This window comes from Dysidea avara, chromosome 1 (genome assembly GCF_963678975.1).
Source record: "Dysidea avara chromosome 1, odDysAvar1.4, whole genome shotgun sequence".
In the NCBI taxonomy this organism is placed as follows: Eukaryota; Metazoa; Porifera; class Demospongiae; order Dictyoceratida; family Dysideidae; genus Dysidea; species Dysidea avara.
The window spans coordinates 17,839,638-17,852,294 of NC_089272.1; the positions used below are offsets into that span (position 1 = coordinate 17,839,638).

The window sequence follows — 12,657 nt, forward strand, 5'->3', positions numbered from 1 at the left end:
TTTGTTTGCATCTGTCTCGAGGGACAACTCCCTTGACATGCACTATTCAGATACTATCCAGGGCATAGGCAGAGGGGGGGGGAGGGGTTGGATGGTTCGGGTGAACCCCTTTTCAGTTGCAAAAAAATTAAATTAAGTCGCATTAAACTTTCAGCCTTGGAATTCTCCAGTAGGTATACGCATGCTGTCGCGGCCCCCTGAGAATCAAATCGTACTAAAGGTAAATCATTAATGATGAAATAACAGTGTGATTCAATAGGGTGACTGTATCACGTCAGCAATTGTGCATGTGATACCTGATGATTAGTTGAAGAACAGCAGCTGCAGTAATCGTGATATACATGTGTCAGGTTAGTATATAAAGTATTGAATATGATATACTGTATTTACACTGTAAATGTCTGTTTAGTGCAATGTTTTGTGCCATGAGGCGAGCACATGGTGTCTTGAATGTATTGGAGTACAAGCCAGTCTAGTGACGAATTGAAACAAGAATATGATGTTAAGGTTTGTACTTGGAATGATGCTTTGCCAACAAAAGACTCAGGAGTGGATCCCAGAGAAGGGCGGTGTGCTAGAACTTAAAGTTGGGAATCAGTATGCTATCTGGAAGTGAAGATTAGCTAGTTTCATTAATAATACAGTAGGATTATGGTGTTTGTAAGCTGCATAAACAGCAGTTTAGGTTTCGTATAGATGCACACAGAACTAATTTTAATGTTACTGCCTAAGGGCAGATTTTGTGTATGCATAAGTTTTGTCTAGAAACTGGTTGTAGGAGAATACCCAGGAATTTCCCAGATATTCCATTCCCAAATTTGAACCCTCTACCAAAATTTCCTGTCTACACCCCTGACTGTGAGTCAGTGATGTATGCAGAGCGTAAAGCTTTGCACAATTGTCTATCTCAATGATTCAACCAGTATTTGCTATTGCATGAAATTACTGTACATAATTTTAAAGAATGCTCATACATTAGAAAACTAAGAAATAGGACTGCATCTGTTACAAGTGCTGATGGAAATAAAAATTAGAAATTTTGTCTTATTATACGTAGCTATGCCTTATGTACCACTAATATCTAATGTAATTCCAACCTGACAGGTGAACTGTTATATTGAGTGATCAGTCTTTGTTAAGGCCAAGTTTAAGAAAAGTTTCTTTTTTCAGAGACAATGCAATCTCATAATGCTATTATATGTGACTGGGCCTGCGAAAACAGGGCATGTGGGCACAAACTACATCCCGTCACTTTACAGGTCATATCTCAGTACTGGAATGGAATATTTGCATTCTGTAACTTGCATCCTAAAGCCAACTACATGCTTACTAAGAGCTGAAAATTGCATTGCCATAGCAATATGGTACAAAAACGTATGAGTGATGAATGTTTGAAAAAGTAGGCAAAAATCATGTGCCCACATACCCTATTTTCGCAGGCCCAGTCACATATGTAGCTATTTAAAGTATAGAATGTTTGGAACTGTAATGTCTCATCCCTACTATTTTCATATACTGTATAATTATGTAATTTAATTGCTTTAGAAGATATGTGCCAAGTAGCCCCCAGCTAGAACTGTAGATGAATATGAGGTTATGATATAAGTAAACTTACCATTTATTGCTATCAATATGCTATCAGAGTGTTGAGCCTCATCAAAACCATCTACTACCACAGAACACATATATGGCTCACGATCATTATTGAGTAATGGTGAGAATGTCACTGTTCTAGTGTAGTGTGATCCATTAGTAGTCTGATCAGATACAATGACTCTTGGAGACTGAGATAAACTACCACCACTCCAACTGATTGTTACAAGAGATGGTAATACTCCATTAACTAATGTAGCTGTACAAGTTAGAGTATGAGTTAGTCCACTAACAGATCCTTCTGTTGACTCTGATATATCCAGTGATGCTTGAGGAACTATAAGATACATAATGAAATAAGTAATATGGGAATGTATAAAACTATAGAAAATTACAATGACATAATCATTGTGAAGTCAAGTCGTTTTGTTAACATACAAATTACGTGGTACATTAATATTACACTTACCAGATACATTTAATGTGGCACTATTACTAGCACTGACTGGTGAGCTGGAATCCACTGCTCCTTCACATTCATATGATTGTCCCTCATGAGTTGTGCTTAGTTGTGGAATAGTATAAACATCAGTAAATATTATTGAATTGTCTGTCATCAAACTAGAAGTCACTCCCATTCTTCTCACAAGCTCAGTACTACCAGTACTCCACACAATATCCACTCTACTGGTAATACCTCTCACAGTAGTCACACTACACTCCAGTGTTAGTGACTGACCAACTATCTGAGTGTTGGGAGCAGTGAGTACCACAGATGGAAGTGGAACTAGAGAGAACACACAGCAGATCATGCTGAGACACATAAAATCATAAAACTCTATTAAGTTGTTTACCAGCTGTAAAATATTATGTGTGTACGTTTTACCACAACTACCGTACATACCAGCAGGTGTTAAAATAGCTGTATTTGATGCAGTGGTTTCCAGTATCATCACATTACACTCATATGTGCCCTCATCTCCCTCCATCAGGTACATAAACTGGAGACTACTAGTGTAATTGTTACCACTACCACTGGTTGGGCTGATGGTCACTCTACTATCATTTGCAATAGTGTCTCCTCCAGGTCTCACCCAACTTATCATTACTAAGTGTGGCTCAACTCCACTAACTGTACTTACTGTGCAGTGTATTTCCTGAGGGTTGCCTACCATAGCTCCTTGTATATCAGCAAAGGAAATTACAGGATCAGGGACTGCAAATGGAAAACAAACTTGAATAAATTGCTTCATAATAACAAGCATATTAATTTATTAATTATTATATAGTGCAATTATCATAAAAGAATTAATATAGCAATGTCATTAACATGCATCATGATAGTGCTTTAAAAGCAAATACTACATTGTACAATGTAAAAAGAGTATAAAACAACTTTCGTAAGTTCTTTAATTGCACAAGATGCGTTGTTTACAGGTACATGGTAGTCAAGTTAATGAAATAGAGCTTGTGAGCAGAAAGCGCACCTATGACAATAGTAGAGGTCAACCATCACGATTATGACTCAAACTAAGTATTAAGGCAATCCAACCTAATATCCAATATTTATTGCTTTTTTCTGATACAAATTACCTGATGAACTGATATTATAAGGAAATTGTCAAATTTTAAAAGCGTATTTGATATTCATTAGTGTGAGATACAAGATCACAATGGATGTGTTACATTCCTCCATCCAATATGCTTCCAACAATCTATGTACTACTGATAATTGTAGCTATCAGTGACAGTTTGCGAAGTGTGTTGCTAAAAATTTTGTCAGATTTCGTCAAGACATTTCAAAAAAAGGACTACTAACACAAAAAGTTCCCAAGTGATTGAAAAAAAAACAAAAAAAACTTGACCAGCCCAGGATTTGAGCTTGTACAAACACAAGATAGTCCAAATTACCCACCCACACATGCTACATTGGGATTCACCTTACATTGCTCTGTAAGTCACTTAGAAAATTGTTAGGCTTATGGCTACATCAAATATTTACCAAACTTACCAATGACATCCAAGGTTACACTGCTGGTAGCAGATATTTGTGAACTTCTATTAATAACCACCTCACACTGATATACCCTATCATCATCAGCTGTTCCCAATTGTGATATAGTGTAATAGTCAGTGTACAATGCTGAATTGTCTGTTGTTGTATTAATGGTGACTCCCTCTCTCCTCACTATCTCTACACCATCACTACTCCACACAAGATCCACTCTACTGGTGATACCTCTCACAGTAGTTACAGTACACTCCAGTGTTAGTGACTGACCAACTGTCTGAGTGTTGGGAGCAGTCACACTGACAGTGGGAGTTGGAACTGTAAAGTACATATGTAAAGTATTATAAATCCTTTTTTAATCAGAATCTATGATGTAATAAGAATTGTTATTGTAAGAGTGGGGTCAGATTTATATTGGCAAGTTTTTGATAATCTCACAAAAGTTGTCCATACATACAGTATATCATGTCCTGTACTAAGAATGACATGAACCATAATACTGTAACTTCTTGGTAGTATGTGTTAATGAGAGCTAGACATGAATTTTTGGATATGGTACAAATTCTAAGGTTACTCAATACCTTTTTCTCTAATAAGGTGAGATTTAAAATACTGTATGTCCTAATAAGGTTGAAATGCAAAATATAAACAGGTTGTTGGTCTTTAGAAAAGAGAAAGCAAGCAATGGGATCCACTTGGCAATCGCATTATTGCATAATCCTCCCACTGGCTAGATTATACAAGCACATTGAATGCTAAGGAATCAACAGCAATACTTGTCAACATATCCTGTGGGAGAATCAATAGTAAAGTGCAGTGTATCTTGCATTTATAACATCTATAATTCGTCTCTTCTTGCAGCAGTATGTGTGTATGATAACTTCTAAAATCTTTCTCAGTACTGCCACAGCAGCATAAATTTGTGTGCAGTGTAAGTTAGTTCTACTCACCAAGTGGGTTAAGCACAACATATTGCAAGGCCATTACCAATGAAAGAGAATTGATAATCATTTCACATTGGTAAACTACACCATCAACTTCAGTTTCATTTATTTGTGAAATGGTATAAACATTTGAATATTCCATGTAATTGTCTGTGGTAGCACTAGGACTGGCTCCTTCTGTTGTTCCAACTACTACACCATCACTACTCCATACAATATCCACTCTACTGGTGATACCTCTCACAGTAGTCACACTACACTCCAGTGTTAGTGACTGGCCAACTGTCAGTACATCAGGAGCTGTCACACTTACATTTTCTGGAGTAGGGACTACAAAGGGCAGAGGTAATAGTAAACTATAACTTATTTAAAATTAATAATCATACAACTGAAAAAATTGGAATAGTCTCTATTATTGCTATTGCCGTATACATATTAGTTTAAATTTTACACACCTAATAAAGATGCATTATTGTTTACAAGTACACAAAGAATTTGGAATTTTCAACTACAGTAGGGACCATAGCAATCAATAAAAAATACTGAAAGAAGCTGGAGTAGTGCATGATATTAAATCACAGTAAAACAATAAGAAGTGTTATATCCCTACTGTGCATTTCCATTATGGTATCTTGAGCACAGTAGGGATATAATACTTCTTATTGTTTTACTATGATTTAATATCATGTGCTACTCCAGCTTGTTTCAGTACTTTTTATCAATGTGCTATGGTCCCTACTCCGACTAGTTGAAAATTTCAATTTTTTTGTTTACTTGCTTGTTAACTTTTTTGTAAAATAAAATTATTATGACTGGTGAACCCACGCATACTGCATCAACAGAAAGAAATGGCGCCACACACTCTAGCTATCAATTATAGTCTGAAAGTGAAGTATCCACTACACTTCATTGCCAGCTACAACCTCTTACACAGCATTACAAATCAAGAACTGCTCGAAAAGCACCTCTTCAATCAAAGTGGTTGTTATAAAAATACAGACAATTTCCGTTACAAAGAGAAGCCATCATGTGCTACCACCAAATTGACACTTTTCACTGTCAGCTAAGATGAATGGGACACAAAGGAGGACACTGGTAAGTCCTTGAAGAATTTATTGTACGTACTGTGGTGTGCTGGCCAAAGCTACGTCAAATAGTGAAAAGTTTAAGCCGGTAGCCTTAGCTATTAGTTACGTTTGTCTGAAGGAATCAGTCGGTTACTCTGTCAGTAAATCACTAGAAAATTCTATTTAATTTATGTTAATTTCATAGCAACTTGTTGAATATGTTTCGGGTTGATATGAAGACTTGTTTGGGCTTAGTTTTATCTAACCAATACTACATCGTCATCAGGGAAAAGTGATGCTGGTTTTTAAGTGATGTTTTTCATAGGCTACACCCACACCTTTTGGTCCCTACTATACAGTACTATCATACTGTATGAACCCAAAGCTTATCAGCAGTTAAACACTTGGGTAGCAAAGCCATCACTACTGCAGCTTTCTTAATACAGTGTAGGTCATTTGATTTTCTCATGCACTAATGCCACAATGAACTATAGTACAACCATTTGTATGTGATATTGTAAACTTCTATATAATCCTGTGACCTACAGCTATAGCAGTCATTGTTGGGCCGTTACTTTTCAAAAGTAATATATTACTTTAGTTATTGCTCATTACTTCCACTGCAATGAAACGCATCACAGTTATATATCACTTCAGTTAAATGTAACTAGTAATATGTTTTACACATTACACAACACATAAAGGTACTACATTAGGCAATGTTTTACAGTAATGTGCTAGTTAAGTAACACATTAATATATACTTCGTTAGGTAACAATATTACAGTAACACGTTAGTATTTTGCTATGTAATAAGTAATGAGTAGTAATGCACTACTTTAGTAATGTATTAATTATGTGAAGTAACTATTCGTCAGATATTGTTAGCATAAGAAAATGTAGTGTGTTGATATTAGTAGGTAACACGTTACGCCCAACAATGGTAGCAGGAGATACAAGGGAATAGAATTTAATAAACCTTGCACTCAAATATTGGGTATACATCTAAAGTCCATAATTATAGTAATAAATCAATGCTTTCTGAGTGGTCTTTGTTAACATGGATTGTAGCTAATCTGTTGCAATGGTGATTTCCAAAAGTACTTTATGAAATTATAACATATAGCAATAATTATACAGTATCTGTGGTATGCAAAAGACAGTTATTGCTCAGTTTGAAAACTGTCATTCACCATGCTATGAGCATGTATGCTCAGTATAAAATGGCATACACCTGGAACATTCTTACAACACATGGAAATGATTGTTCTATTAGAGTGTTTGACTGTTCTATTAGAATATATTGGTCTTTTATGATATTTGTTTGGTTTGGGGAGGAAAGGGGGGGAGAATGTTCCCATGTGCAACCTTCTGGATCCACTAGTACTCAGGCATTTATATGAATACAAACTTCCTTATGGGCATGTTAGTAAACTATTCATCTTCAGATCTCCTACACCGTGTCTTTTAGATTTGCCTTTGAATTACATAATTCAAAATTTTATTATGCTAAAGGATTTGCAAGCTACCAGAGAATACAGGTTACAAACAAACGAGAAAATATGTAGAATAACAAAATAAATCTCACCTGTAAGATTGTTCATTTGTACAATATCTGATTCACTGGTTTCCAATATCATCACATTACACTCATATGTACCCTCATCTCCCTCCATCAAGTACATAAACTGGAGACTACTAGTGTAATTGTTACCACTACCACTGGTTGGACTGATGGTCACTCTACTATCATTTTTAATAGTGTCTCCTCCAGGTCCCATCCAACTTATCATTGCTGAACTCAACTCTACTCCACTAACTGTACTCACTGTACACTGAATATCTTGAGGACTACCTACCATAGCTCCTTGTATAGGACCAGATGGTGTTATACTGACTGTAGGAGTAGGAACTACAAAACATAGATATGAAGTATATGTGTACACAATAATTATTTAGTATCACTGATTGTATACTGTACTCTGTACATGCATAACAATATTACATAGAGGAACATGCAAACATACCAGTAACATCCAGTCTTAGACTTCTAGTGCTCGTAATCACTGGATTTCTTCCAATCTCTACCTGACATTGATACACCCTATCATCATCAGATGTACTCAGTTGAACTATGTCATAATATGCTGTGTACACTGCTGAGGAATCCTGAATAGAACTGATGTTAACATTTCCATTTGTTGACAGTTCTTCTGCATCACTACTCCACACAATATCCACTCTACTGGTGATACCTCTCACAGTAGTCACACTACACTCCAATGTTAGTGACTGACCAACTATCTGAGTGTTGGGAGCAGTTACTGATACATTGTAAGGAGTGGAAACTACAGAACGTTGAAAGAGCAAAGATTTATATAGTAATGCAACCAAATAAAAAATGAATGTTCATTTACATGCGTTTGTACGCATAATGTTAATAATTTATGTTTTAAAGTACGTATTCAGGATGCAGTATCTTAGCAGGAGCAACATTAAACAAGTATGCATGTATAACAGTCAAGTAAGCACTCGCCGATTATTCTGAAATGAACTGAGCATAATAGGCAAAATAATTATGCAATACTCGGAATTCTTTCCCGTTTAAAATGTGATGTCAAGGTCTCAAGGAAAGCATTGATACATCATAAAAGAACAGTCAGATTTGACATGACACTTTTAATACAGCAGTATCAAGCCAAATGAAGCTTCCATGAGATATACTTCTCTGCTTTTAAAATTACCATCATTCTTTTAAAGTTTGCAAATAAAAAACTATGACCATAACTAATAGTCTGAAATTTTGAACTCTGCAGCATAGCATAATACACTGTAGGTACAATAAAAAAGCATATTGCACTGGTGGTTAATAATAAACTTACCAACAAAATTTGTTAATTCAACTGAATTCAAAGCACTGGCTTCTAGTATCATCACATCACATGTGTAAATACCTTCTTCTCCCTCCATCAAGTACATAAACTGGAGACTACTAGTATAATTGTTACCACTACCACTGGTTAGGCTGATGGTCACTCTACTGTTATTTGTAATAATGTCTCCTCCAGGTTCCATCCAACTTATCATTACTGAACTCAACTCCACTCCACTAACTGTACTCACTGTACACTGGATATCTTGAGGACTACCTACCATAGCTCCTTGTATAGGACCAGATGGTGTTATACTGACTGTAGGAGTAGGAACTGTAACATCCAGTGTAACACTACCAGTAGCCATAACTGGTGGACTAGTGTTGATCACTACCTCACACTGGTACACTCTACCATCATCAGTTGTGCTTAGTAGTGGGATAGTGTAAGAGGCTAAGTACACTGTGACACTGTCACTTGAAGAATTTGTACTGACTCCAGTAATAGTCTGAAGCATTCCATCACTTCTACTCCACACAATATCCACTCTACTGGTGATACCTCTCACAGTAGTCACACTACACTCCAGTGTTAGTGACTGACCAACTATCTGAGTGTTAGGAGCAGTGACACTGACAGTGGGGGTTGGAACTGTTAACATAAAATTTCTTATTAAATTGTTAATCGACAAATTCAATTTTTTGTAAGTGCATAAAGAAATCACATACAATAGTAGGACGCCATAAAAACACTTCAGACCTACCAAATATTAAATGGGAAATGGTATAATTTTGAAGCTGTTGAATCTTGTGATATGCTGCATGTTAATGTTTGTGATTCAGTAGTATACTATGCCAAACCATAGATGGAAGAATATAACAACCATTCTTTGCCTTTATCATAAGTACTGTAAACTATTTTAATCAATGATTAGCTTACTGGGTCCAAGTGTTGTAAATAGATTGGTTCATTCTATTTGAATTATGCCCACAAAATTTTGAATGATAAATGGAAGACTGATGTGTGTACATTATGTCTATAATGTGTGCTTTGGTGTGCAACACTTTGTGGGATGCCTCTAGTTATCTGGCTTATTGAAATGATCCTATGGTTGTTAGTGCTTGCAGAAGTTTGTATGCATGATAAAATAACACCATATAAACTAACAGCATAATTATGTTGATTACGTGCTATTTGAGATATGTATGACGCCATGCTAGAGCATATCTTATCAGTACAGTTTTCAATTCAGATTTAGTTTGAAAATTACTGACAGACTTTTCTTAATAGCATTATGCAATTTACTGTAGTATAATATGATACTCTACAAATTCTATTAATTGTACAGTAGGTAGACTTTACCAGAAATTCAGTATTAAGAGGCAAAATTACTGTACAGTATGTCATTATTAACAGCGAATACCTACCAATAAAGTCTGCGGTAGTTGTATCTTCTGAAGCAGTTGTATCCAATATCATTGCCGTGCAAGTGTAACTGCCCATGTCTTCCTCTCCCAGATATGTAAACTGGAGACTACTAGTGTAATTGTTACCACTACCACTGGTTGGGCTGATGGTCACTCTACTATCATTTCTAATAGTGTCTCCTCCAGGTCTCATCCAACTTATCATCACTGAACGCAATTCCACTCCACTAACTGTACTCACTGTACACTGGATATCTTGAGGACTACCTACCATAGCTCCTTGTATAGGACCAGATGGTGTTATACTGACTGTAGGAGTAGGAACTGTAACATCCAGTGTGACAGTACCAGTAGCCATAACTGGTGGACTAGTGTTGATCACTACCTCACACTGGTACACTCTACCATCATCAGTTGTACTCAGTAGTGGGATAGTGTAATTAGCCAAGTATCCATCTGAGTCATATGATGTAAAAGTACTGTAGACTCCCTCAACCCTCATAAGTTCAGGACCATTGTAAATACTCCATACAAAGCTCACATCACTCATAATGCCTCTCGCTGCAATCACATGACACTCCAGTATTAATGACTGGCCAACTACCTGAGTATCAGGAGCTATCACTGTAACATTATCAGGCCTGGGAACTGTAAAAATCAAGAGAATATACAATTTAAGAACAACAAAATGAAAAGAAATTATTTAATTTTAGATGAAGAGTTGATCATAAAACTGTACATGAGTAATCTCTGCCATAATCATCAAAGCTATACATTCTGCTAACATGTCATCCACTAGATGTAATAAATTGCAAACAATGCTAAATATCCTTTGCTATACACCAAGCAATTCAGAGCAACACCTCTTCAAACCTAGATGCAATAGGTAATGAGTAATGTTATAGCCATACTTCACAGAAATCACTTGGACAATATGGTAGTTGTTGCCTGGGTAATAACTACCATATTGTCCAATAAGGCGCTTAACACCAAATTTGCAATGTTGATAATCAAAGTGCAGTGTCAGCATAACAAAGCAATACACATCAAATTTCCTTGTCCTTGTCTGTATATGAAGCCATATACATCAAAGTACTGTATCTGAAGCCATGTACACAAAAGTACTGTATATGAAGCCATATACATAAAAGTACTGTATATATATGAAGCTGTATAAATCAAAGTACTGACAGTCTTTTACTTGTATATAAGCCAGTTATATCACAACAGTTGTCACTTGTTCTCTCCGCTTTGCCTTGGACTCCTGTCAATAACTACTATATTCTACTCCTGCTGTGATATAACTATAACGTAAGGAACATATTTTCAGTGAGATGTGTAGTAAATTGAACACAAAGTTCCTCACACTTACCAGTAATATTAACCAAGTCAACCAACTCTGATGCATCAGTTTCAAGGATCCTCACAGCACAAGAGTATATGCCTTCTTCTCCTTCTTCTAAGTAAGCAAACTGAAGGATGCTGGTGAAGTCATTGCCACTACCACTGGTTGGGCTGATGGTCACTCTACTATCATTTGTAATAGTGTCTCCTTCAGGTCCCATCCAACTGATCATTACTGAACTAAACCCCACTCCACTAACTGTACTCACTGTACACTGGATATCTTGAGGACTACCTACCATAGCTCCTTGTATAGGACCAGATGATGTTATACTGACTGTAGGAGTAGGAACTGTAACATCCAGTGTGACATTATCAGTACCCATAACTGGTGGACTAGTGTTGATCACTACCTCACACTGGTACACTCTACCATCATCAGTTGTGCTCAGTAGTGGGATAGTGTAAGAGGCTAAGTACACTGTGACACTGCCACTTGAAGAATTGGAACTGACTCCAGTAATAGTCTGAACCATTCCATCTCTTCTGCTCCACACAATATCCACTCTACTGGTGATACCTCTCACAGTAGTCACACTACACCCCAGTGTTAGTGACTGACCAACTATCTGAGTGTTGGGAGCAGTGACACTGACAGTGGGGGTTGGAACTAGTAATATAAAATTTCTTATTAAATTGTTAATAGACAACTACAAAAATCAATTTTTGTAACTGCATAAAGGAATCACATTAAATAGAGGAACACCACAAAAACACCTCACACCCACCAAACATTAAATGGGATGCTTTCAAGCTGTTGAATCTTATGATGTGCTGTATGTTAATATTTGTGATTCAAGAGTACACTGTGCCAAACCACATAGGTGAAAGAAAATAACAACCATTCATTTACCTACATCATAAGTACTGTAAACTATTTTAATCAATTATTAGCTTACAGGGTCCAAGTGTTGTCAGTAAATTGGTTCATTCTATTTAAATTATTCCTCCAAAATTTTGAACGATAAATGAAAGACTGATGTATGTGTATTATGTCTATGATGTGTGTTGTGCATGGTGTGCAACACTTTGTGGCCTTACTCTATCTAGTTTAAAATGATCCTATGGTTGTTATTGCTTAAAGCAGTTTGCAATTGTATGCACGATAAAATAATACTAACAACATATTTTGATTATGTGCCATGTAAAATACGTATGACTTCATGCCAGAGTATATCACATCAGCATAGTTTTCAACACAGATTTAGTTAGAAAAATTTACTATGACCAACTTTTCTTAGAAACATTATACAATGTACGTAGTATATTAATCTATAAAATCTATTGATTGTGCAGTAAATGGACTAATAGAAATTCAGCAATGAGAGGCGTAATTAC

At 36.2% G+C, this 12,657-nt stretch overlaps 1 protein-coding gene across 1 annotated transcript in view; it reads right to left on the minus strand.

Annotated features, from left to right (window-relative positions):
- Positions 1–12,657, minus strand: part of LOC136258264 (uncharacterized) — a 41,866-nt gene that overhangs the window by 9,829 nt on the left and 19,380 nt on the right. Inside the window, exons 14-23 of the mRNA XM_066051598.1 lie at positions 11,288–11,929; positions 9,916–10,563; positions 8,498–9,139; positions 7,643–7,963; positions 7,204–7,527; positions 4,555–4,878; positions 3,605–3,922; positions 2,498–2,809; positions 2,063–2,380; positions 1,616–1,930 (exon numbers count right to left, since the gene is read on the minus strand). Coding sequence (XP_065907670.1) covers positions 1,616–1,930; positions 2,063–2,380; positions 2,498–2,809; positions 3,605–3,922; positions 4,555–4,878; positions 7,204–7,527; positions 7,643–7,963; positions 8,498–9,139; positions 9,916–10,563; positions 11,288–11,929 — 4,164 coding nt within the window. The remainder of the gene's footprint in view (positions 1–1,615; positions 1,931–2,062; positions 2,381–2,497; positions 2,810–3,604; positions 3,923–4,554; positions 4,879–7,203; positions 7,528–7,642; positions 7,964–8,497; positions 9,140–9,915; positions 10,564–11,287; positions 11,930–12,657) is intronic.